The sequence below is a fragment of the Symphalangus syndactylus genome, chromosome 23 (genome assembly GCF_028878055.3).
Source record: "Symphalangus syndactylus isolate Jambi chromosome 23, NHGRI_mSymSyn1-v2.1_pri, whole genome shotgun sequence".
In the NCBI taxonomy this organism is placed as follows: domain Eukaryota; kingdom Metazoa; phylum Chordata; class Mammalia; order Primates; family Hylobatidae; genus Symphalangus; species Symphalangus syndactylus.
Genome location: NC_072445.2, coordinates 69,143,763 through 69,169,995, shown reverse-complemented (window position 1 = coordinate 69,169,995; position 26,233 = coordinate 69,143,763). Strand labels below are relative to the sequence as shown.

Below are 26,233 nucleotides of genomic sequence, written 5' to 3'. Positions count from 1 at the left end.
CTCCCGCCCGGGCCTCGGGCTGTGCAGCTTCCTCCTAGGCCTGCCCGGGCCCATGCCTCCCCCGAAGCGGCGGGAGTCGGTGCAGCCCCAACTTCTATTGCGTGTCCCAGTTCGCCAACCAGCTTTGCTCGCGTGCCGTTGGCCCGGAGGCTGCCGCGCCGGTCTCTGCGTGCGCCTGAGCGCACTGGAGCATTTGCGAGGCCAGGGCTGCTGACGGCGAGACGATACTTTGATGAACACGGTGCTTCAGTGCCGCCCCAGCTCTCCGCCCGAGCTGGAGGTTGGGGCGCGCTAAGCCGCAGCGCCTGGACAAGTGCGCGGGCCGGAGCCGCCCAGGCTTGCACCCAGGGGCTTGTGGCCGGCGCATGCGCACGCGCCGTGGCGGGTCTGCAGGCCCAAAGGCCCGGCCCCTCCCTCAAAACCGGAGCGGGGAAGCCCAGAGGCTGAGAGCCTCGCCCCGGGTCGCAGGAACTGAGGAGCGCGGAGGCGGGCAAGCTAGGTCTTACCACCTGCCGTCGGGGCTCCTCCCCGCAGCAGCAAAGGGGTCCCAGTGCCCGTGGCAGTGCACGCCCAAGCGGACACGGTGGCTCCCAAATTCAGAGATCAAAGGGGCAGCTGAGAACGGGGCGTCCGCTGTGTGTGACCCCTGACCGTGGAGGAAGGGCGGGAGCCGAGAGTAGGCGGTGGGGCTTGGGGTCAGGCCCCGGTCGTCGGCTCTCAGTAAAGGCGCTCTAGCCCGGGAAGGGGGTGAGGGTGGGTGGCCTGCCCCTGCCGTCGTAGTCATACTCGGGACGTTGAAATGGGCTTTGGGGATAGAGCTCACTCCCAGCGCGCCCCACAGGAGAAGCCCGCAGCTCAGGCCTGGGCCGTGCAGACCCCTGGGCGAGCTCGGGGGCCGAGGATAGCAACACGGCCCGAGGTCCAGTCGCGAGTAATAACCCCGACAGCACGGCCCCTCAAGACGTGTTCCGGGCACCGGGGGTGTGAGCGGGGAGGCCTCGGGCCTTGGGCCTGCTTGGCACGGGGCGGGGGCGCCTCCTGCAACTCCTGGAGATCAGGCCCAGACCCCGGGTGTTCTCAGGGGACACCGTGGACGGTGGACCAGTTCCTAGCACCGTTTTGTCCCCCATTGTCGCTGCTGCTTGTTAAAAGTATTAGCGACCCCCGTGATGACAATCCACAATTTTTGGAGGGTGCGGGTGGCATGTACGGACGTGAAGATCTCTTTGTAAGGCACGTCCACGCACACACAGGGACACTGATTTTATAAAACCTAGATGGGCGCTGCCACCACCCCTCCATGCCACCCGCGTACCAGTCAAGGCTGCAGGTTGTAGAAAATACGTGGACGTGTGTGGGCTGCACCTTACAAAACAGAATTCACCCGGTAGGCACTCCCAAATCCAAATAAAGTGCGTAGGGTGCTTTGAGACTTAGGGGGAGGGGTGTTAAAAAAGTTACTTGTAAACAATACGTTTAAGGTTATTTTCAAGTGAATGTTTAAAGTGTTGCCTGCTCCAAGCTCTAATAACCCATTAGTGTTATAATAACACTCCTTGCATCTGCCAGGAGCCCTCCAACTGGCTGCCAGAGGTTCCACGAGGTTCGTGGTGGTTGGTGTAGGCGAAGGCTACTAAAAGCGGCGAAAAAGAACCCAAAGCCATGCGTGTAGGGTTTGCTAGCGCCGACCCGCTCCTCGCCAGCGCCCGAGGCCAAGCGGACCCGGCCTTCCGAAGGAGCCATCTTGCGCGCAGCACCAGCGGCCCACGCCCTTTAGCACTCTCTTAAGGTCGCGCAGCCTGCACGGCTGAGCCTGAGCCCCTAAACAGCTGCAGAGGTGTGACAGGTTTATTATGCTGGGTCTAGCTCGCTCGTAATTCCTTAAAGACGAAGGGCAGCAGAGAGAGCCCGCGATGGGGCCTGGCCTGCGGGTCAGACAGCCGCTGGGAGGCCCGGGTTCCACGCACCTCCTGCACAAACTCGGGCAAGAGTGCTTTGCCATGGTGTGTGAGTTTAACTGCAGGTTTAACTTTCTGAGTTTTTCCTTAAAAATATCAAGGTGGAAGATGTTTTATAACATTTGAAACAAACAGCCAAAGTTTGGCAGAGCAGGAAAAAATAAGTTTACTGAAATTTAATTGAGATCTAAGACAGAAGAAACCTGTAATAAGAATTGTCTTGAAGGATGTCCAAATGAAATTCTCTCATAGCACAGAAAGATAAAAAATGCCGAAGTAAATCCATTCTCCTTTTCAACACACACACCAGGAAACCAAATGAACTCCCCCTCCTTCCATTACTCAGGGTGCAGGAGCAGTGAGAAGGTTGCAACCAAAAATACTTTAGTTTCCTTCAAACATGGATGCTGCCATCCGTTTGGAGAAGTAGAATTCAACATCATGGCTCAGCTGGAGTTGCATAAACCCCTGCCTAGAATCTCTCCTGATTCTAGGTGTCCAAACAAGCAACACTGAATTAAACAGGGCCATGGCAAGCCTGAGGGCCCCTGGAATAGTCTCTCCTGGGTGTGGGAAGGGAGGTTCCGGTGGTCAGAAGAGCGAGGGTGCCTGCCCATCAGGGTCAAGGCTAAGAGGAATGTGGCTCTTTGTGAGATTTGTTGGAGGATGTGTGTGACAGTGGGTTTGGGAGTTGGGTTTGCAAGTGTTTGTGAGAATGTGTGACTGTGAGATGGCATGTTTGTGGAGTGTATGTGCACTTGTGAATGGATGTGCATGGATGTTTGTGTTCGAGCCAATGTGTGAGTATGTATCTGTGTGTGTGCCCAGTATCCCGCCCAGGCTCAGAGGCCCGGCCTCCCAGCAACCATGTGTTTCCAATTAGCAGCATCCCGCCTGGGAGTGCAGAGAAGGCGAGTCCTGGGGCAGCTTCTGAGGAGCGGGTGGGCTAGCTCAGGCCCCCCAGTTCTGCTCCATTGAGGGCGAGGCCGCCTGGCCAGCATGCTTTCACAGCGACTGGGCAGCCACACAAAGAGCCCTCTCTCCTGCGCCAGTCGTTGGAGACTCGGTCCTCCCCCAGATCATAAACCTGCCCGTGAAGACGTTCAGAAATAGTTTCCCCGCACTCACACACACATGTGCAAAGGCTGGAATTCCATTTGCTATAAAGTTTTATTTTATTTTGATTGGAAGGGGAGTGAGGGGGAGAAGTGCTGTCCTGACCTAATTTGTTCTAGGGCAAAATACTGTATTTCATGTAGAGGTATACACCTGTACACGAATCCTTGCTTGCTGCCTGTGGGTGTCCTGCACATGTGTGCGTCAGCCTACCTGTAGCTGTACGCCATACACAGCTCAGGAGCACACACCTGTGGTCTTACCCAGGCCACCTAAATGATGCACTCAACGAAACCAGATCCAGAGATCTGAGGCTGAGCCTTAAACCTTTTTATTATAACTTCAAATGAACGCTGATGTCGTTCAAGTGCATAGCACAATGTCTGGCATGTGTTAGGCCCTTAACATAAATGGCTGAATGAATACATTAAACTTTTAGATTTAAAAAGTGACCTAGTAGTAATAAGAAGAGGTTGGAAATAAGCTCTGTGTGAAAGATGCTAGACCACAAGGAAAGGCACAGGCTCAGCGACCTCTAGGTAACCTGGTGGCTTTGCCATGGAATGTTCCAGCAGTATTTGCTTACCTTCAAGTTTCTTCTTCTGACCCCCCTCTATTTCTCAAGACTTCTTTTCAGATGGTGAGAGTCCTTGGGTTCTAATTATAGTCAGCAGAGACCAGCCAGGGTGTGAATTCCTCCCTCCTGCAGGAACTAGGTTTCCAGAGTGACTTGTCACCAGGAGGGGAAAGAAATGTCCCAGGCAAAGACTAAGGAGGAGGCTCCCAGGGCACCCCCGCCCCCCTTAGCCTTGCAGGAGTCCTCCCACCAAGGGCTTTCTGAAAACAGGGCAAGGCCTGACCACAGCGATCTCATTGCAAGGCCTGGATTGTGGGGTTGTTTGGGGACCCTTACCGCCGTGTTCATAACTTGGAGAAAACATCCACACCGACCCTGGAAATGCTACTTCACAGAAAGACCATTTTTAATATGAAAAGAGAAAAACAATTTGAAGGCCCCACAATTTGTTGTCTAACAACATAATTTCAAGTAAAGTGAATGTGATTAAAACATCTTGATTTCACAAAGCCATTCAGAGGAGGCTTCGACAAAAGCAAAGCGACCCAAACCCTGGAGGGTCACATCCCGGCTGCTACAAACCTCGGCGGGGCGGCCCCGCTCCTGCGGCAGGGACAGCGCAGCGGCAGCAGGGGCCCCGCAGATTGGCACGCCCCTCCCCATCCCCACAGCGCGTCTGCACCGGCGACTCTACGGGGATTGTAGCCGGAGGGCGGGCCGGGCTCCGCGGCGCTGCTCAGGCATTGGGGTTTGTCCTCATGAGCTCCACGTCGGCGTGCACCATCTCCCTCACCAGCTCCTGCAACACAGGGGTGGGCGTGAGGGAGGAGCTTCTGCCACTCTCTCCTGGTGACACCCCACCCCGGGCGTCAGCCCCAGAGAGGCCTCCGCGTCCTCCTTCCAGCTCCCCCCACTTCTCCCGCACCCGCCCTCTGGGCTTTGGGCATCTCAGGCGCCCAACCCTGACAGCTGCCGCCCTGCAGCCCGGGGCCCCGCAGCGGGCAGCGTGCGCCCTAAGAGATACTCACATCGAAAGCGACCCGGGGCTTCCAGTTCAGCTTCTGTTTCGCTTTGGTGCAGTCGCCCTGCAGAAAGTCCTAGGGAAGAAGAGGTGGAGACGAAGCAGGCGTGGGTCGTGGTGGGGGGCAGCAGGTCCCGAGCCCCGGGAACTCCCTCCGCTCCCTCTGGGCGCACAAGCCTCCGGGTTTCCCCGCTTTCAGTCCCTGCTGCGCGCGTTCAGTCGCGGCTCTCGGCGCCGTAAATCACTAGGTCGCGGTTAGGAATGTGCTGTGCGGGCCCGTGAGGACCATGACAGCGATCCATCCCCAGCTACCTCCACCCCTCTTCTCCCCAACGCGTCCCTTGGGCTCTTAATGCTTCTTTTTTTTTTTTTTTTTTTTTTTTTTTTTTTTTTTTTTTTTTTTTACATGAAGTTGTCAGGGACGCTACTATGAGAACTGTTTCGAATTACTGCACTTCTCCGGCTGGGAGGGAAGTGAGTAAATCACCAGGCGCCCCTCCCAGTTGCCCGTGTCCCTGCGCCGCTCAGCTCCTGCCGCAGGGCTGGCCGCGCCAAGCGCCCATCCTACCCAAAGCCACCAGCCCCGCGGGGAAGGGACTCGGGGTGTGGGGCGCGAGGTCCCAGGACTCGGGGACCCCTCTATCTCGGCGGGAGCGTGCGACCCTCTTTCTAATGCGGCCGTGGATGTTTCTTACCGGGCCGCAGCCAAGCGCGGTTCTTCCTGGGCGGTGGCTTTGGGCTTTTCGTACCCACAGTAAAGTCAGTTCACATCGCCTCCCGCACACACACGCGTTCATAAAACGAAACTGGAGTTTCACGAAGCAATACTTAGCCTTAGCGTCCGGGAACTCTATAGACGGTCTATTCTATTCTACCTCTCTTCTACTCGGTTCGATTCTGTTCCTAAGAAAATGCTGATCTCGACCCACTTGTCCTTCCGCGATCCAGCACGGAGCTGCAGCCAGCAGCTCTGCAGGACCCCGCACTGCGCGCCACCGTCCCCTCTGGGAGTGCCTCCCTCCTTCCGCTTTCCCCAACTGCTCCACTCGAGGAAACAAGGGCAGTTCATTTCCATCGACTTAAGAGGCTTCCTTGGAAGGAAGGCTGGCTAAAAGAAACCAGCGGAGAAGAACTTAATCCCGCTCTCAGCCCCTACTCACCAATGTCTTTGTTACAGCTCTGTGAAGACTGATTTACATGAAGACAGATGAGAATTTCAAGATGAATTACAAAATAGGAAAGAAGGAAGAAAGGAAAGGAGGAAAGGAGAAAGAGAGGAAGGAAAGGGAAGAAAGAAAAAAGACTGAGATACATAATTGTTAGAAGTGAGATAAATATTTAGCTTTTCCACACACAAATGTACTCATGAAATAACACATAAGATGTGATTCCTCGAAATAAACCGAATGCGAAGGCAGTATGAAAATAGCCGATCTTTAAAGGTGAGAAATACTCGATCATTCTATTTCAGCTACATACAAATTAAGGAACAGCCTAAAAGGAGTTTCATCGTGTGAAAGTAACAGTAAAGCTGCCACTGAAAGCCTTTCCTGCTTATTTTCTTCAGACTTCCCTGAAACTTGGCAGTTGGGGGAATTTGTTCTAGATTCATGATGGGAAAGGTCGGGAGGGCAGGGGTAGGACCTGCTTTGCCCTGGGTTTGGAGCTCACCTTCTAGAGCAGAGGCTGTTGGGGTCCTACTGAAAGTCTGCACCGTGGGCTTGAAATGGGGCTGCAGCAGTACACGCAGCGACTCTCACTCTCGTTCTCATCATCCATCACTACTTTTTCGAACGCTTTGCATTTCGCAATACACTAAAGTACCAGTTTCCTCCCCAGAGTGTTAATAATACTAAAATAAGTTATTTCTGCCGGCCCTAAAAGTCCATACACAGATTCTACAGGAAAAGTAGAATACAAAAAGTAGTAATTAGCAATTTAACACAGCGCTACAAGGAAACAGCAATATAAGCAGAAAAACAAAGTAATTTATTTTTCTTTCCCCTCCCGAAATAAACTTGTATATATTTCTACAGGCTTCTATTTTTCTATAAGCGTCACACAAAGATACTCATTCTTTTTCCCCAGAGGAAGCTGTGCAATGTGGAATCATGCAGCCCACCCCTCCCCTCTCTCAATCCTATAGCAGCTAGATGGTGTGGAGAAACATGGTTATTGTTTAATCACATCACACTGGCTGTAAATCAACCAGCACGGCATAGGATGCAATTCATGGCTGTGAACTCATAGTTAGCAAAACCCTAAAACCCAGTTTGGCTTCAAATAATCTTGGTGGGCTTGGGAAATGGAGCTTTGTATTGTAATTATGTAATTACTTCTACAAGTAGCTCACAATATAAAAACAACCAGGGAACTACAATTAAGGAAAAAGAAAAATGTTTTTCAAAGGCTTAGAAACAGACATTGCTACCATACACTGTAAAAGTATTTCATTGAAACCAGAGACGCACCCAGTTAAAGTTCTCAATTTAGTTTTGAGCCTAGCTCCAATACTGCAGTCTAGCTGCTTCCTTTAACCTTCTGCCAAGGCTCTGTCTCCCTGAAATTTAATTAGACCAAGAGACCTTGGGAAGAAAAAGGATGAGGTCCCCTCTGAACAAAACATCGGCTCTCTGTGCCAGCTGTTCCTAGGCTGACATCTGGACTGGGCAGTAAGCTTATGTTCCAATCAACTTTTAAGGAAAGATTACGAGCATCCCAGCTTGTTTTACACTTAACTGTTCCTGAAGGAATTTCTTACTTCTTCCCATTGTGTCACTTATAGAAAAGATATAGTCAGTGGTTCATCCTGCAAGGTTCTAGGCACAGGACATACTTAAAGGGTGGCGTGGGGAGGGCCTGTGTGGGACAGTGCACACAGCTCTAGAGGGAGAGCAAGGATGTGGATTCCCTTCTTTAAATAAGGCTTCCTCTGGGCTGAGAAGGAATTAGGTGGTGGAAACTGCTCATACAACGGGGTCCGAACTGCTGTGCTCAGATACAGAACTGTGAGGAGTGAGAGCAGAGCGTGGGCCATGATACACGCTCCTTTAATCTTTACCTCCCTCTTAAAGATTTTTGAACTTCCACAAATCCCCTCCACTAGGGTATAATCAGCTCCTAAGGACCAGAGAGAAGAATAAGCTTATCTACTGCGCTCTTTTCTTCTTTTTTGACAGTTCGGTTCCTTCATTATACATATGCTTACAGCCTTAGTATGACAACGGGGGCAAAAGCTGAATTAAAGTGATGATTTTATGTACAGTTTCCCAAAAGGACTTCCACCAGTGCAACTGGGTGGTCTGGAACTTTTCTTGAAAAAAGAGAAAATAAAGCTTTGAGAAAAATTTAAAGTATTTCTATGTGAATATGACATTTCCTGAACTCTGGCTTCTGGTGTCTTCACTGTTTTCATTGCTATTCCTTAGGTGAACTATACGGTTTCAATATGTAATTTATAATTGTCAAATTCAATTAGGTTTAACTGAGCATTTTACAGCAGCAAAACAGCAGGAGCAATGTCTCCGTCCACACGGCCCTTCAGATTTCTGACTCACGGACTGTGTGTATTCATTTGACCTTCGGGAGTTGTCCTTTAGCTGTATCATCCAGGCATACATTTACAGAGCTGCAAACAGCAGCATGGAGGAGGGCATGTTTGGCTGCAGCCATTTTTTAGGCTTTCCTGGCTTATGTTCTTGTTAAAGTGAACTGATAAAGAGCCAGACCAAATGCTGGAAAAGTCATTAAGCCCGTTTCTGAGCCCACAGTAGTTAACGCAAACTCCAGAAAAGGAGAGACCAGAGTGTGCCATTATCTTCTACCCTAACGACAGGTCCCTTTCCTCAGATCTCTTCCATCTAGATAACAACGCAGCTTTAAAATCACACTGGTTAGTTTTCATTCCTTCCCCCGATGTTATTTTGATCATTCTTTAACACATTCATTGCCTTTGATACTCCCACCTCCATACCACTTTCTCTAAAACCATTGTGGGGAATGCTATTAAACAGATTGTATCACATAGGATGATTTTTTGAAGCTGACAGTCTCATTTCATTTTCTCCCCTTTACACTGAGTTTGCTTTGGGAAAACCTTAATATTTAGTTCAAACTAGGTGTTGGATGCCACATTTCCTCAACAGGTCTGCTTATAAGGTTTGCAAAGAACATCTGTTTAGGTGGAGAAATATTCTAAGAGTATGAGATCTTTTGGCAGATTATTGTTGAATTTCTAATGTACATCTTGGAAGAAATTGACTCTTGAGTGCTATAAATAGGAGAAGATGTATGGACGGGGATGTTAATAAGGAAAGCCAAGACTGATGAAAGCCTTCGCGAAATATCTTTAGGAATTTCAGATACAGAGCTGTGAGTGGTACTGAATATTCTTTTTTTTCCCTTCTACTTTTCTTAGAAAAGCAAAATTGAGGAATAGCTCAGGTTCCAAGGGAATAAAAGAATGCCAGTGAATTTGGTTCTTGATCCAACTTTCTGCTAGTGTAGAGTGAATAGGAAAGCTTGACTCTTGGGCTAATGTTTCTTTTTCAGAAAGGCAGAGCTGCTAAACAACAACAAAAAGCCTCAGGAAAAAGCTCTCAAGTCGCACAGAATATCCTAGTCAAGATTCCAGATAGTTGAGAATAAGACTGGGAAATAACAAAAAATGAATTCTGAAAGATCCCCCAGAAAATTTGCAATATACGACTTCTTGGGTGTAGCTGGAAGCCTTACATGCTCATGAATTTATCCTTCGGTTTAATCCTTCCCAAAGAGGGAGCGAATGTCCGAGCAGTAAGAAATGCTGTGGTGTTAACAGCGGTAATGAACATTCCCCCTCGGTTCCCTTACTGCTGTCTATCCACACAAACTGAAGTGGAAGTCAGACCTCTCCTTTAATGACAAGGGGCGATAAGAGAGGAGAAGAAAACAGCAGGTGGTCCTGTCTGCTCAGGAAGCGGACTCGGTGGGACTGTCCGTCAACAGAGGCTAACAGTATGCTGGCAGCGCTCAAACAATGCTCAGGCAGCCTCAGGGAAATGGAGTCAGTCAGCACTGGCCTGAGGAGGGTGCAGGCAGTGGAGAGGAAGTGGCAGAGGGAGGAGCAGGCCCTGCACCATGGCCTCGTCCGTAGCCACCCTTATGGAGGCTGCTGTGTGGCAATCAGCAATGGTGTAGACTTGGAATAAAACCACCACTGGACACTCCCACTGTCACCACTGTCACCTCTGCTGGGAGCCTCCTTAGATGATTCAGGATGTGCGGCCCAGTCCTCCTGGAGGTGCCTAATGGGCACTTTAAAATCCTCTGACCACCCCTCTCGCTGATCCCACTTTTCTGATGGAATCTCAGTTGGTAGAATTTGTCATTTGGGATCAGCAGCTGTTAAGCACTACTAAACAAATGGAAAGAAATGCATCCATCCATATGCATGCCCCAGAAACCAGCGACAAAGTCCGGCTAGTACAGTAGAGCTTTCGTGGAAAGTAAATGAGAACACGGTCTTCATTATGTGCCTACTTGTCAATAAAGCTTAGGGTGGTAAAAAAAAAATTACAGGTGTTCACTTCATGAAAGGAGAACTTAATGGCATGTATAGTGCAGCCTATATATAAATGGATCTTTTTTCATTTATATTTTAAAAATATGGTTGATATAGTTGACATAAAACAAGAACTGTAGTTAGGCGAAAAAAGGGCTCTGTAAGCTACACAGACAACATAATTATTTAGGAGAAATACAGGATTTAAGCAAGTCAACTTCCTTTTAAACAAAGTTTTAAAACGTATTCTGGAGAAAGCCCTTCTAGCAGACATGCTGGAGATGTGTGGGGATGAGTGCAGCAGTCCTCTTTCCTCCATGGGATGAACCGCACGTGGTCTAGGCAGTTTATGCCACCCCAAAGCTTGTTCCTTTCCCCAGACCAGGCGGTTGCCCTGGCCGCGTCCGCCTGCCCATTGGCTGCCTGGCCTTTGACTGGGACAGAGGAGCATGCCCCCCACCTCCTGAGTGGGTCCCAGCCCAGGAACATGCCCACTCTCTACCCTGTCCAGCCCTGTGCAACTTTGAGGCCTTCCCCGTTCAACCAGGCGGCAGTCTGAGCCAGCTGAGCAGAGGAAAGCACTTCTCAGAGGCTGCGCTGGGAAGCTTTTCGGGAGCTGCCTGCTCTCAGGTAGGTGTCTATGGTTTCTTTAAATGAAATAACCATACAAGACTTTAGGGATGTCATCTTGCATCATACATATTTACAAGGTGCTGTGTCTGTCTGTACCTGTTCTACATCTATAATTGCAATCGTGGAGTTAATTTTTTGTTAGCTTTATTTCTTGATCCCTGGTGCTTACAGTAGCATCAACCTGGGGAAAGCTAGATTAATCACTGTAACTAGAGCCCTCTTGGTTCCGGTTACTTCACTGATCTCCACTCTGACTAGCTGAGCTGGGGGGCGGCTGACTCATAGCTGTGATGCAGGGGTCATTTAATGAAAAGGAGATAAGGTTGTCAGTGACCTCAGCACTCCAGGCTTCAAAGCCAGCACCATCTTGGTCGGAAATTACTGGTTACTGTTAATAACTGGATCTAGGGTGTAAAGATTTATCCGTGCTGGAAGGAGGTGGCAAAACCCCGAGGACAGGAGATGAAGCGCCTTTGAGTGGACCGATTAGGGACTCTTGTGACATCACTGGCAAGTGGCACCCTGGATACAAGAGGCAGGCCGCTGTGCTCTTGCCACTTAGGGCTTTCTACCCTCAAAGCGCTTTAAAGACATCAGCTAATTAAACCACAAAACAATCACATCCAAAATGCAACTTAAGAGGTTTTGTATCTGTTGCAGGTGGCCTCTTTCCTAGAGATGAAAGTTCTGTGCAAAGCAAAGTATCTCGGAGGTAAAAGCTAAAGTACTTGTCATCTGGCTTATCTTTACCCTGAACCTTCTCATCTAGGAATGCCTACCTAGGCCACAGGGGATCCTGAATTGCATAAGAGGAAGGTAATTTTCCTTGCTTCCTTCTAGTTTGTTAGGAAATCTACCCACCTCTTAGAAATGCGCCCCCCCCACCGCCCCACTGCTTCGGACATGAGTACTACACAGTACAATATAGATGGGATTTTTTTCTTTATGTTTTTTTCTCAATGTATACAGTATATTAAGTCCTCCAATTCAACACACCTCACTTCAATAATCCTTCCTTCCTTCCTCCCTCCCTCCCTCCCCTTCCTCCTTCTCCCCAATCCAAATATAAATAACATAACAGGGTCATTCAAACAGGGTCTATCAAACATATACCCACAGGCTCCTCCAAATATTCATTCCCTCAGCCACTTCTTAAGAAACTCAAGGCCTAGCCAAACACCTGACCACATCCAGATTCTTGCTTTTTGGCCATTTCTCTGGGGACTTTTATATTGGAGAAAAGATTAAGACAATTACTATGATATTTGTTAGCCAATTTTTGGAGAGGTATGGAGAGGAGATGAGCATGATGGCAACTCTTTAGGTTTACTGTAATTCTATTATCACCCATTTGGCCACCCATCGTCACAGGAAGGCTAACAGGGTTTTGTCAGGTGTCTATACTACATGGTCACCTGGCACTCCTTCTTTACATCTTCATGAGAGGAACAAAGTCCTTTACTGAAATGCATCTGCAGAGGTATTTCAGCCAAGCCAAGTACTTGAGAATGTCACAAAGTCATCTAGTGGTCAGGTTCTGCTGATTCCTAGTCCAGCAGTCACAACACTCAATAGGACAAAACCCTCTGTAGAATGTGTTGTAAGCAATACACTTTACACACATTAATTTGAGTGGCAAAGAGGTCTCTAAGTAATAGATGGTATCAATACACAGAAATACCAACTTAATGCTGGATGGAAACTGACACAGAAGAGTCCATATTGTACATATTGTATGATTTGCTGTATGTGAGGTCCCAGAAGAGGCATCCATGGTTATAGAAGCGAGACTGGAGGACAGGGGAGGAGTACTGACTGGGAAGGTTCACCAAAGAACTTTCTGGAGTGATGAAATGCTCCTTATATGAATAAGAGTGTCGGTTACATAAGTGTGTGCATTTGTCAGAACAAACTGTGCATTTCACAGTATATGGATTTTATCTCAATACAAACATTTGGCCAGGTGTGATAGCTCATGCCTGTAATCCCAGTGCTTTGAGAGGCTGAGGTAGGAGGATTGCTTGAGGCCAGAAGTTTGAGGCCAGCCTGGGCAATATGGCAGGACCCTGTCTCTATAAAAAACTTTAAAAAATTAGCTGGGTGTGGTGGCACTTGCCTGTGGTCCCAGCTACTTGGGAGGCTGAGGTGGGAGGACTGCTTGAGCCCAGAAGTTTGAGGCTACAGTGAGCTATGATTACACCACTGTACTCTAGCCTAGGTGACAGAATGAGACCTTGCCTCTAAAAGAAGAAAAATTCTTAGACAAAACCAACATGGAGACATTGCTGGAGAGACCTGGAATCATAACGTGGCTCATCCACTTAACTCTTTCTTAATAACTGTGAGATTCAGGTTTTAAATCTGTCAAATGGGGACAGCAAGGCTTGTAAAGTTGTTTTGAGAATTCAAAATTGCACAGGAAAAGCAGCTAGAACCATTTCTAATTCATCCTATACAGGCTTTCCATTGAGGCTATTATTTATCACTAAAATGTAGGAAAAACGATTCTTTTAATTTCTTGTAGTAACATCATGGATGAAGATGTAATATTTTTAAGTGGGCTGTTTTATAGTTTTTCTTTGATACTTACATGCAACTTTTACCCTGCACCCCAAACCTTCCTCTAGTTTTAGATAATCATTTTCTGAATAGCTATAACAGAGCGCAGAAGATTTTGTACTCTGCTGTCCCTCAATTTCCGCAAACATTTCACAGTGTCTTGCTTGCTCGTTGCCACATATTTACTGCTTTAGGCCTTGGGGAAGCAAACATGGACAAGAGAAGGCCACGGCTGTCATGAAGCCCATGTTCTAGGGGTTGACAGCACAAGAGTTTGTGGAGACCTGAGTTTCGGCTGATGGGAGCGTGAGCGAACGACTGCAGAGGGGGCTGGCTTGTTGGGAGGGCAGGAGGGCACTCTGTCCTGGCTGGGTGGGCAAGGCCTTCCACAGACATCACTGGATCAGAGACCTGCACAATGTGTAGGGGCCGGTCACAGAAAGATCTGGGGTGTGAGGGTCTCTTGGGGACACTGCAGGTAAAAAGGCCATAAGGGAACCCCGGAGAGAAGGCTGCTGTGACTGGGCATGGGGAGTGAGCGGGAAAGGAGCCCATGACCACGAGGCTGGGAGGGACACAGAGGCAGGCACTGTTGGCCTCCCGGGTGGCTTCTGCCACGGAGCCCAGGCCTTTCCCAGCAAAGCCATGTGGTTGCGAGGCTCTGCTGTCTAGTCACAGTGACTGCCTTGGAGCACCTGCAGCCTGCAGGCTGTGGCTGGAGGTTGGAAAGCTGGCTACCTCAACTGGATGGAGTTTACAAGTCTGACTTTCTGGTGCCAATTTTTGAAAGTATGGAACTGACTATAAACTGACATTTAGCTGTGTGTCTTTTTAAAAAGGTGCACGAGTCATTCTTGCCCTGCATGGCCCAACTCTAATACATAATCCCTCTTCCCCTGGAAACTCTGCCACTCTTTCATGTGCTTGGGCCACCTAACCTTAAAGCACCTGGCGACTCAGGTGCAGGCCACTGCAGCGGGACTGCACCCAGCTGGCCCTGAAAGACACGGAGACTAGGGAGTCACCTGGCCATGCTATTCCAGCAGTCACCTGGCCATGCTATTCCAGCAGTCACCTGGCCATGCTATTCCAGCACCTGCGAGGGTGTGCCGTGAAAGGGCTGTCCCTCTTCTGGCCAAATGAGGACATGCTCAGCCTCTGAGGGCTACTGAGATGCCGCTCCACCCTTCATTTCCTCCTGCCTGCAGTGAAGCTGTGACCCGGAGCTCCCCTTGTTTGTTAAAGGCCTTCTCCTTTCTGGGTAGCTCTCAAGACAATGAGGCACAGCACTGAAACTTGCCTGGGTTTTGAAAACATTTTTACCATACTCTTGTGTGTATGTGTCTTTGTCTCTCTCTGGGTGTGTCTCTCTGTGTCCATGTGTACTGTGTAACAAAGTCCACTCATTTACAGTGAGAACCCACTCAGTTTGAACTCCGTCCTTTACTGGCCCAGCACATCCAATATGGAGTCTGGGCTTTGCTCAGAGCCATAGTGGGGTTTTAAGTGCTGGGGGCATATGCTGCGATGGATAAGTTCAAAGATGCCTGCAGATGCTGCCCTGTGGGTTAGAAAGAGGGGCAAGAGCGGGGAGAGACCAGCTAAGAGACTCCAGCCACAGATGTGGTGAGACACGATGGTGGCCTGGACACGAGGGGTGGGGAGGGGACATAGCGACGGAAAGGCATGGGTGAACTTGAGATGATCTTGGAGAAAGAGCAGAAAAAGCCTCCCTGGGGTTGCAGGCGGTGGTGAGGGAAAGAGGACTGACAGAGAATTCCTAGGATTTTCGTTTGAATGACAACCTTTTTATTGCTTTCAAAGACATTCTATAAATCAACAATGCCAGAAGCGAAGTTCTCCTGGTGGAGTCTGCGTGTGCCTCTCACCACAGCCCTGCCAGCATTACGTATCATCTCCTTTTTCAGGATCTCATGATTACAGAACAGGGACCCTTCCAAAAGATCACTTCTAGAGAATCATTCCATGCAGCACGCCTTCTTGTTTTTATCCTGATTTGAGGCCAAAGCCTCTCTGCTGAGAAAGTCTGCTTAGCTCTGGGAAAGGAGCTCCGTTTCCCATGTCCTGGCTATGCTCCTGTGAAAGGCAGGCTGAGGGGACACAGCTTGTCTTCTTCCGTGACCCTGGTCCACGGGACAGGCGAGGAAAGGGTTAAGGCAAGCTGTGTCCACTGCGCAACCAACATGGCCCACTTTCATCCTCCCGCTGCAGCAGGAGGAAGTCCGAGAGGGGGCCTTTCACATGACATCATAAAAGCCTGATTTATCGCCAGCCACCAAACATCTAGAAAATCATAACATCCTTTCAGGAAAATGCAGTGGAAAATAATCAGGCTGACTTTGATGGGAGCTTTGGTGGGGACTCCGAGTGCGACACTGTGCGGTGACCCTTGGGCAGGTGCTTTGTTTGCCGTCGGGGCCAGCCTCACTGACAAGGCTGAGGGTCTGTGCTGTGCAGAGCCCACAGGGGAGTGTGGCCCTCAAGTCTGCAAATGCAAACGAGCTTGGTTCATACTCTGCCAACTTGCCTAAAATGAATACTGCGGTGGATGTGAAAGTGCTTTGGAAAAGACAGCTCTATCCAGATGTGAGAAATTACTGATTACAGCCTTGTACATAACCCACAGCCACTCCAGGGAAGCAGGGCCGAGCCTCGGCACCTCCAACACTGCGTCTGGGAGTTGCTCTTCTCTGCTCTCAGCTGGGGCTATCTTTAAGACACTACTGTTTGGTTAGAGCCCTTTCCTCCCAAGGCACTTTTCCTACGTCGCATTTCCAGAGTAACCTGCCACCGTGGCAGCCCTCCTCATCACAAAGAGGACTAGGAGACGACAGAAAAGAGACACCCCAGAATGTCAGTGGAAATAGAAACAAAGGGATGAGATCCGCGTGCCACGAGGAATCTGTTCCAGGAATGTCTGCATCTCTTTGGTGCTTCTCTTGCTCAGTAATTTGATAAAACCAGCAGGAACCTCTTCTTTGATGTGCACAACATGCTCTCCAAATAAACACAGGAAAGAGGGACAAGGGTGGCCTAGAGTGTGGGATAGTTCTAGAATTCTGGCCACATCAATTCTAAAAAGCCTGTTGGTGTAGAAAGTAGGCCTGTCTTTGCAAAGTAATGCCCACTCTGAAGGTCTTGGGATTCCTGAGTTTGGAGAAGACAGACATTATAAAGATTGAGCCAGGGCTGACAAAGGGCTAGCCTGAGGTTGAAGTTTGGCAAAAATCAACCCTTGGACTCAGTTCAAAGTTACTTTCACTTCACTTAACTGTTATACCAGCAAGTGTGCAACATGGTCACTCACGAGATGATCAAAGACTCATGTGAGAACACAGCCACCAGCACCTCTCTGGCCCTCCTGAAGGTGCCTGGAAGGTTGGTGCTGATGCGGCCCCCATGGAGGAATGGGCTCCCATGGAGGTATGAGCCCCCAGGCTGGAGAGCTCAGGGCCTAGCCTGACACCATGAGCCTAGGATTGGGGGCACTGGCTGCCACACAGGCAGCACTTACCACGCTACGGTTATGTCCTTGCAAGTTTGATTCTTACCCGCACCAGTGGGCCCCGGAAGGTCTGCCCATGCCTCACCTGCCCGAGGTTCTGTGCAGGAATGGGAATGGTGTGGAAGGCAGCAGGGAGGAGAGGTGAGGCCTAGGCCTGGCTCTGCAGCACAAGCTCTGAACCTGGGCTTGCCTCACCTGCACGCAGGGGAACACTGGGACTGGAAGAACTCTAACGGCCCCTCTCCAAGCTACTGCTTGCCATTCTGCCAGGCCTGCTGGTGCTCGCAGAACACCTTGAGACTGCTTCTTGCCTTTGGGACCCCGCACTGTGCCTCCTAGCCTAGTGCCAGGCATGGCTCCAGGCAGCTGTGGCAGCAGAGCAGTAGGACTCAAGGTGTCCCAGCTGGGCTCCATCTGGCTCGTTGTCTGCACCGAGTCTGAGTCAAGCCAGGTGTCTGGAGGAGCTGGGTGACTCAGCACATTGTCAGGTGGCAAAGGGTGGTGGAGAGGCCTCCCTTGGCCCTGGTGTCCCTGCACCTCTGCCCAGTAAGGCCTTTCAAGGCATCTCTCCAGGCCCAGGAGCCCCGCAGCTGGGCATGTGCTTCCCGGCCGGCCCCACAGACAGCACTTGTGAGGAGGCAGGTGGCCTGGAGGGCGGAGGTCTGACTTGGTTCTGGTGTGCTGAACAAGACCCCGAGGAAACTACTGCTTCAAACCCTCCTCTGCGAAAGCACGGCTGGACTTTCGGGGAGCTGTCACCTATGGCAAGTCAGGCTCTGGGTGCTTATGCTCTCTCATGGCTATAAAGCGGACACTTGTGGCACCTTATTGCCCTGGGTGGAGCAGGTCACTGAAGCACTTGCATAACACATAAATAATGGCACAAGGGGGAAGCATAACCAAATGCACAGATCATAACCAAATGCCTGACCTACTGTAGACTGTTGTGGGGACAGAGGCCTCTATGCAGAAGGCTCCCAAGCAGAGTTCCCTCTGCAGTGGGCCAGTGAGTCCCGGCACCGGCTGTTCAGGATGGGTTTTTTACCAGTTTAGGCAAGGGTTCTCCGAGGGCCCCTAGACCAGCAGCAACATGCCCCCTGTCCTTCAGCCTTCGAACAGTCCTACGAGGCAGGCAAGGAAACAGCAGTGCTGGTAAGTAGGTAGCTTGCCGTGTGCCACTCGAGGTGGATCCTGGTTCCAAACCCAGGCTTATCTGACTCCAAAGACTAGGTTACTAGCCCATTAACCTAGACCCCCTCCCCTGGGGGTCTTCTCTCTTTAGTTACGTGTGCTGACACTTGGTAACAATAAACGCAAAGCCAAGCGTTCACCACCAGATAGAGGCTGAGGTGTGTAAAGAAAGAATTTGCCAACAACACAGACAGAAGAGAGAGAATATGCTTCTGCGCTACAGAGGTCCAGATGAGATTAGAGCAGAGACAGGAATGGAACCTAAGAGTTAGAAACAAAGGTGGGGGGCGTGAGAGACACCAGGCAGAAATGAGCATGGGTCTCTTCACGTCGAAGCCCCACACTAACAAAGCCTGATGCAGACTTGGGTCTAGAGCAAAACAGAAATTCCACTGTTTTTCTCCAGCTGGAGACGAATGGTTTCACAGAGGGAACCCTGGCTGAAGAAAAAGCATCTCTGATTTGGTTAATTAATGTAGCTTTCTCGAAAACACTGATCAACTCCTCGAGTGCCAGCAGGATAGCCACGATCCTGAACTTTATACTTATGAGTAGCTGAAACACAGGCCAGTGGCTGCGCGCCCATGGACTGATTCTATGCCCCACCCCCCAACCCCCGACACTATGAGGCCGTGAGACTCCCGAAGACTTCCTCAGGCAGGGCTGGGCTTTGGGGGCATTATTCAAGGAAGTATTGCTTTTGAGGATGGCAAAGAACACTCAGAGCCACCTGACATGGGAACTCTGGGGTTTGGGGTACTTCCAAGGGACCTTTGCTTGGTATCCGTCCCCTTTAGAGCACTCTTTTCTATGAAAGGAACCCAACTCACAGAATTAGAACTCTCTGGGTATTATTAATGCCACCACCATGACTACTAACAGAAACACAAATATTCCTTAGGGCGTGGAGACTGAGGGAGAGCATGTCTTCAGGTCAACGGGACCTGCAGGAGTAGAGTGACTCTGGAGGTACATAAAGACTTTATCTACGACTACTTAACTCATGAGTCTGGATACTGAGAGTTCAGAAAGAAAGAGACACCTTGAAATCTTCTTATTCCATCCTGGCCAACATTCCTTCATTCATGCAGTCAGTCCAGAAACTCAAGGTCAGTGATGGAGAGTGACATAGATGGCGATCTCTGACAGGTACCTGTGCCTGGGGTAGGCAACAAGGGCAGGCTAGCAGAGAAGGAGGTGGGTACCTGTGGATATGGGGAGAGGGCCCAGGCTTGAAGAGGAGCAGGAGCAGAGGAGAGAGGGCTTGGTGGTGGCCTCGACAACGCACCATGTTAAGGATGCCACTGAGGCACTTGCAGAAACACATGCTGGGTGACGTGCCTCGCATTTTCCCACTGGGGGAAGTGGAAGGATTAAGCTACCTTCACAGTGGGACGCAGGAGGGGCTCACAGGCTAGTGAAGTGAGGGCTCTTGGGACATACTTGCCAGAGAAGATTTTCCCTGAGCTGGGTTGTGAGGAATGAGCAGAAGGTAGGAAGACAAAGTGCAAGGCTAACAGTCCAGATGCAGACGGTTGTTCAAGGACCCAATGGTGTTAGAGAACCTCCCAGGAACCGCTGTGTTTAGTACGGCTGGGAGCCAAGTGGAATTCTCGTTTGCTGAATGTGGACCCCCAGGTGCAAAGCAGTCATCGCCAGCTGAGCATGAGCTTTGGAGTCAGATCCAAGCTAAGGCTGGGCACGGTGGCTCATGCCTGTAATCCCAGCACTTGGGAGGCCAAGGCAGGTGGATCGCTTGAGCTCACAAGTTCGAGATTAGCCTGGGCAATATGGTGAAACCCTATCTCTACAAAAACCAGCCAGGTGTGGTGGTGCATGCCTGTAGTCTCAGCTACTTGGGAAGCTGAGGTAGGAGGATGGCTTGAGTCCGGGAGACGGAGGCTGCAGTGAGCCAAGATCATACCACTGCACTCCAGCCTGGGTGATAGAGCCAGACCTTGTCTCAAAACAAAACAAAACAAAACAAAACGAAAACACAGATCCAAGCTGAATTCCAGTTCTGCCACTTACTTCCTGGATGCCCTGAACCTCACTGGGCCTAGGTTCCATGATGTATAAGCCTGTTGAATGATATCGACCAATGCTAAAGATCAGAGATAAAATCAGTGCCTGATGTTGGGTAAGTGACCAACAGACAGCAGCTCCTGCCACTGCACAGTCAGTGACGGCTCTACTGGGGCCCAGGGAATGCAGTTAGACCCCTGAAGGATGTACCAGTCTATGGCACCAGTTCTGCAGCACTGTTGCCCAAGACTCCCCCACATCACTCTTCAATTCTAGCAATCTGCAGCCCTCCTTATGCAGTTGGTTCCCGACAGCCTGGAATATGCTTCTTCTTCTTCATTGAAACTATGCCCATGGAGAAGCACATGGGATTTAGGGTCACAGAGACTTAGGTTGACACTAGATTCACCACTTTTGAGGTGGCACTTTTGAGGTGGCTTGGTGTCCTCATCCTCAGGCATGCCACACCTGCAGATGTGTTATGCACCTGTCACGGGGTAAGGCCTTCCATGTATGCTCGCTCTCCTCCTGCCTCAGGTGCCTCTTTAAGCGTTGGCCACTCCCCAGCCTTGCGCCACCCTGACCTCCTTCTCTGCTGAGCGGCTTTCTGAGGCTATCCCATGCCCGTGGAACATGCTGGATGTGGCTGTGCCTTCTAGGTGCCCGTTTTGGAGAGAATACATTTCTTATAAATGGCAGGGCAGGCTGTCTCAGGCGTGGTTCCAGAGCACATGGAATGTGCCCTTGCACCTCCACAGCACAGGCCCAGGGCTGCCGACACAGCACCCAACCAGACACATGGGGGGTTCATGTTCTACTGTGGGGGCACTGGCAGTAAACAGGCGAGCAAGGGAACAACCAGGTGGTTACAAGGCCTCTGATAAAAATACAATTGGTAATGGGGGGTCAGAATGCCAACATGGTGCTGTTTAGGCAGAGGTATGATTGACAGTGGGGGCTGCCCTGGGTAAACCTCGAGGTGGAGACAGCAGGCTGGGCGAGGTAGAGGCAGCAGGCTGGGCTGGGGCCCTGAAGTCCAGAGTGACCCCCTGGGGCTGGGGTCAGGGAAGCTGGTACAGGTGGCGGTGGCTCCACGGCTATGAGAATTATTTCTAGCTTCCTCAGGAAAGATCCCTGTATGTATTTCTTCCTCCGGCGCTCATTAGACCCTTTGCCTGCAGATGGTCTTAGGAGTTCCCTTGGGGAAACTGGTGGCCACCCAAATGCTGGGGATTGGATTGGACTCATTTTGGGACATCCTGAAACATGCTGTCTGTCATGCAGGGGCTCTGGGGCTCACTGAGGTCCTCATCCATTCCTGTGCACCCTAGAGGTCCTGGAGGATGTAATTCAGGGGCTAGTCTTCTGTTCCTCAGGGACAATCTATGTCACTGTCATGTTAGTGAAGATAAATGGAGAGAAATATGCCCTGCCAGCTGGTGGCACTCAGAAAGTGCCATGGAGCAGCACAGCTTGCATCTCAGAATGGACAGGAAAAGAAGCTTTATCTTCTTCCTGTCAAAGGAGGGAAATACCTTGTGGAAGGTCAGGGTGCTGTGCACCTGGCAAGTGCCTGCCTGACCCCAGCCTGTGGCAGAACCTGAAAGGCCACTGCGATCTTTATCAGGCGACTCAGTGCTTAGCACTGGGGAAGGACAGAGCATGGAGCAGGCACAGAAGGTCCCGTGGAGAGGCCCTGAGCAGCCCAGACAGGAGCGCTCCATTCTGCTGCTCAGGGCATTGCCTCCAGCAGTCAGGCGCGCACAGCTCACGTCTCTCGGATGACTTCTCTCTCTCTCTCTTCTATCCCTCTTCTCTCTCCCTTTCCTTCTGCAGGATTTAGTTAATTGAAAGTCAGGTTTTTAAATATTGGTCAGCCTCCTGTTGGATATTTGGGGTCTGCCCTGGGGCTCCCTCATGCATCTCTCTTCATGAAAGGTGAAATGGAAGTACCCCAACAATTCGGCACACTTCTTTTGTCCCAAACAGTGGAAGCACACTAGGAAGTCCTCAGAAACCCGAAGAAGGCCCTCATTTCACCTGCTCCTTCAGGACGCCCCGTCCTTTCCTACTGGCCCCCGGCTCAGAAAGTTCGCCCTGCATAGCACTCTCCTTTTCATCCTGTCCTCGCTCACTTGAAACCCTGCTCTTCAGAAACTAAGGGGAGTGCAGCAAGCCTCAATTCCCTTGAAATCTGGGCAGTTTCCATCTTTTTTTTTTTTAAGAAAAAAAATAGGCAGAGTCTCACTCTATCGCCCAGGCTGGAGTGCAGTGGTATGATCTCGGCTCACTGCAACCTCCACCTCCCAGGTTCAAGCGATTCTCCTGCCTCAGGTTCCCAAGCAGCTGGGACTACAGGAAGGCACCACCAAGCCTGGCTAATTTTTTTGTGTTTTTAGTAGAGATGGCGTTTCACCATGTTGGTCAGGCTAGTCTCGAACTCCTGACCTCAAATGATCAGCCCACCTCGCCCTCCCAAAATGCTGGGATTACAGGCGTGAGCCACCACACTCGGCCAGTTTCCGTCTTTAAACCTACCCCAAAGGTTATATAACTGTTGCTCAGATTTGTCTGAAAATTTTGGTTTTGTCAGGAAGAAAATAAATTTCTCCTTCAAAATCTCCTCCTTCCCCCTAAGGTGAAGGTCAACCTGGTCTTTGTCCTCTAGGTTGGAGAACAGGGTTCCATGGTGACCATCGTCCTGAGTCCTTATGCATAACAGACATGGGGTCATATTTGGACTTTATAAAGCCTGCCTTCATCATGCCTTCTTCTGTCTTTGTGAACAGCACAGGTGGGCAGCTGTGCTGGTCCCATGTGGGCGACAGGCAAGCTGGGCCTGGACGGTCTGTCTCTCCAAGTCCAACAGGAAGATCAGGATGGGCCTCGGATCTCCGCTCCTAAAGCCGGGCCCCACGAAGCCCCTTTACTCCTTATGGAGTCTCCTTCCTCACTGAGCTTTCCCCTATTTTAAAAGAGCTCTTCACGGAGACTCTTTGGATGCTTTTAAACAGCCCTGGCCTCAGCAGAGTTAACACAACCACATCATGAGGCATCTGCTGACGAGGGGGCATCCTGCAGAGCCGGTCCATACTTCCTTTTATTTTCTTATCCAGCTGCTTTTCTTCCCCTGAGTCTCCCCAGAGAGACTGGTGATTCTCAACACATCCTGTGGAGTCTGTGAAAAGTGGAGCTTGGTGAGGTCCTCAGCCAGGTGAGACGTGCCGGAATCTCCAAGGGTGCCCTCATAGAAGGTGTCTGAGGATTGATTCACCAGACCAGACAAGTGTGGGGGGCAGGGACAGCATCTCACTCAGCTTGGTGTCCCTGGGACCCGGCCCATTTGGCAGGACACACAGGCATTGTAAGGAAATGCCATTTCCTTAGCCTTCCTGCAAACGAACCCTGACTGCCCACGGTGCAGCTGAGTCCCCGAGGCTCTGTTGCTGCAACTGTGCTCATCTCCAGGTGGCTCTCAAGGTGCTCATCCCTCCCTCGGCTGCCATGGCATGAATGAAGCAAGGAGAGCCTTCGAAAGCCCTTTTAGGAGAGTAGGATGTGGTTACCAGGGCCTTGGGTAGTTGCGGGGGTGCTGGTCAAAGGACACATACCTATAGCTAGGTGGGGACAGCGGAAGTTCAGAACAGGCAGATGCATAGAGACAGGGGTAGAGAGGTGACCACCTGGGCCACGGTCGGGGGAGAACACTGGGGACTGCTAATGGTTACGGAGTTTTTGCCTCCGGTGATGAAAATGCCCTAGAGTTGACTGTGGGGATGGCTGCATACTGAGAAGACTAAAACCCAGTGATCATATACTTTAAGTGGGTAAACTGTATGATGTGTGAATTATACCTCAATAAAATTGTTTAAAAATTTTAAAAAGTTGAAAGTCTCTTCCCAGCTCCCCTCCCCTCTAAAAAGAAAGTCCTTTTAAAACCCCTGAGAGGAAAGAAAGGAGAAAAGTACCCTGCAGGTGGGCCCTCTCTAGAGGCCAAGCCTGACTCCTCAGCTGACAAGGCTCCCAGGGCAGACGGCCCTTACCCAGCCCCCGCTGTCCCCAGATACCTCTCCTCTGAGCCCCAGGGCCCAGTCCTGTGACTGACATTGCCCCGGGTCCTCGGCCTGCTCTTCTGGCAAGGAACCCCCAGTCTGCAGGGAGGTGAGCAGAGTCTTGCTTTGTCGCCCGGCCTGGAGTGCAATGGCGTGATCCTGGCTCACTGCAACCTCCACCTCCCGGGTTCAAGCCATTCTCCTGCCTCAGCCTCCTGAGTAGCTGGGATTACAGGCACGCATCACCACGCCCAGCTAACTTTTGTATTTTTAGTAGGGACGGGGTTTCACCATGTTGGTCAGGCTGGTCTCGAACTCCTGACCTCATGATTCACCCACCTCGGCCTCCCAAAGTGTTGGGATTACAGGCGTGAGCCACTGCGCCTGGCCTGCTTGATTCTTATACCCTGTCATCTAGCACACTTCCTTCACCAAACTGAATGCAAGCCCCCCATGGGCAGAGAATCTATGGTGCCCATTCTCGGTCGCCCGTGCTGTGCCTAGCATAGCTTCCTGCACCCATCAGCGCTAAAATATCCCATGGATGCTGTCTTGATGGCAGAAGGCACTTGTCAATCACTGTGCAAATGGCGCCTTCTACCCCCACGATGGCACGTGCACGGCATGCTCGAGTGCCCGGGGACGCTCAGCCTGTCCTCCTGGAGGTCCGCAGCCCTCGTCTGGTGTTCCCTGTGCTGTCCTTGCCTTGCCTCACTTGCTCTTTTCCTCCCACTCTCCAGGTCCAAGGCTTTGCCCTTGGCTTTAGTGTCTCTGCTTTCTGCAGGCTCTCCTGGGGCGGGCCCCTTTCTGCAGACAACTTCAACGATGGCCTCTATGTGAGGACATCACTATCTCTGTCTTCAGCCTTTGCCTTTCTGCTGGATTCCAGGGCTGCATTCTTCTTTCCAGCCTGACAGCTGCAGCCAGTGCCCATGGCCACCACAGCATCACCCTGTCTACAGCAAGCATCTCCTGTGCGAAGTCTCCACATGTAACTTCGCTTCTCTCTAGCACAGTATCCTCTTCATTTCTCTGAGGACTTTTTAACAGTCTGTGGTTATTTTGTCAATCCACCCACTACCCTGTCGTCTGCCTCCCTAGAACGTCAGTGCTGAGTGCATTATGTGGACCTCTGCCTTCAGGACCTGGCACTGTGCCTGGCACGCAGTATTTGCGGAATGCCTCGAGGGATGTTTAAAACTGAACTCAATATATCTGCCCCCAACTAAACACACTTGTTCTTTTCCTGTTGCACTGTTACCATTCCTCTCACCCACTCCCATCCTTGAGACTTAAAATCTTGGCCACCTTTAGCTCCTTCTTCTCTATTTTGCCCACTTCCAGTACCTTTGGCACTCTGGCTTTCCTTGCGCCTCTTCTGCACCACCGCTGTGGCCCAAGCCCTCAGTTCCCATGTCCTTGGAGGATGACAGCATCCTCCCCCTTCACAGACCAGCCCTCCCCTGCTCTGGGGTCCGTGCTCATTCCACCTAGGGCTTTTCTGTGACAGTCCCTTAGTCAGGACCCTCCATCACTTGCCAAATAAAAGCCAAACTCTCACCCTGACCTCCAATATCTGACCATTGTGTTTTGAGACAGGGTCTGGCTTTGTCACCTAGGCTGGAGTGCAGTGGCATGATCATGGCTCACTGTAGCCTCCCAAGTAGCCAGGACTACAGGTGCATGCCATGGCACATAGCTAAATTGTGTATGTTTTTGTAGAGATGGATTTTTGCCATGTTGCCTGGGCTGGTCTCAAACTCCTGGGCTCAAGCAATCCACCCACTTTGGCCTCCCAAAGTGCTGAAATTACAGTCATGAGCCACTATGTCCAGCCCTGTATCTTTCAATATGATCCCAACCTCCTTTTCCAGGTTTATTTCCCATTTTTTTCCAATTATATCCTGCACTCAGGAAAAGTCAGACTAGCCAGGAATCAGGCACAGGCTGAAGACTCCCCACTTCTGCACATTTAGGAAACTCCCTGAAGAGGAACTCATTGAATGCCTGGGTCCTGGGCGCCCCATGTGGTG

General features: G+C 50.7%; 1 protein-coding gene across 2 annotated transcripts in view; it reads right to left on the bottom strand.

Moving 5' to 3' along the window:
• Positions 1–4,033: 4,033 nt before the first annotated feature.
• Positions 4,034–26,233, bottom strand: part of GMDS (GDP-mannose 4,6-dehydratase) — a 629,847-nt gene continuing 607,647 nt past the window's right edge. For both annotated transcript variants that reach the window (XM_055263596.2, XM_055263597.2), the window contains exons 10-11: positions 4,680–4,748; positions 4,034–4,450 (exon numbers count right to left, since the gene is read on the bottom strand). In XM_055263596.2, the coding sequence (XP_055119571.1) occupies positions 4,388–4,450; positions 4,680–4,748 (132 nt within the window). In that variant the 3' untranslated portion in view covers positions 4,034–4,387. The remainder of the gene's footprint in view (positions 4,451–4,679; positions 4,749–26,233) is intronic.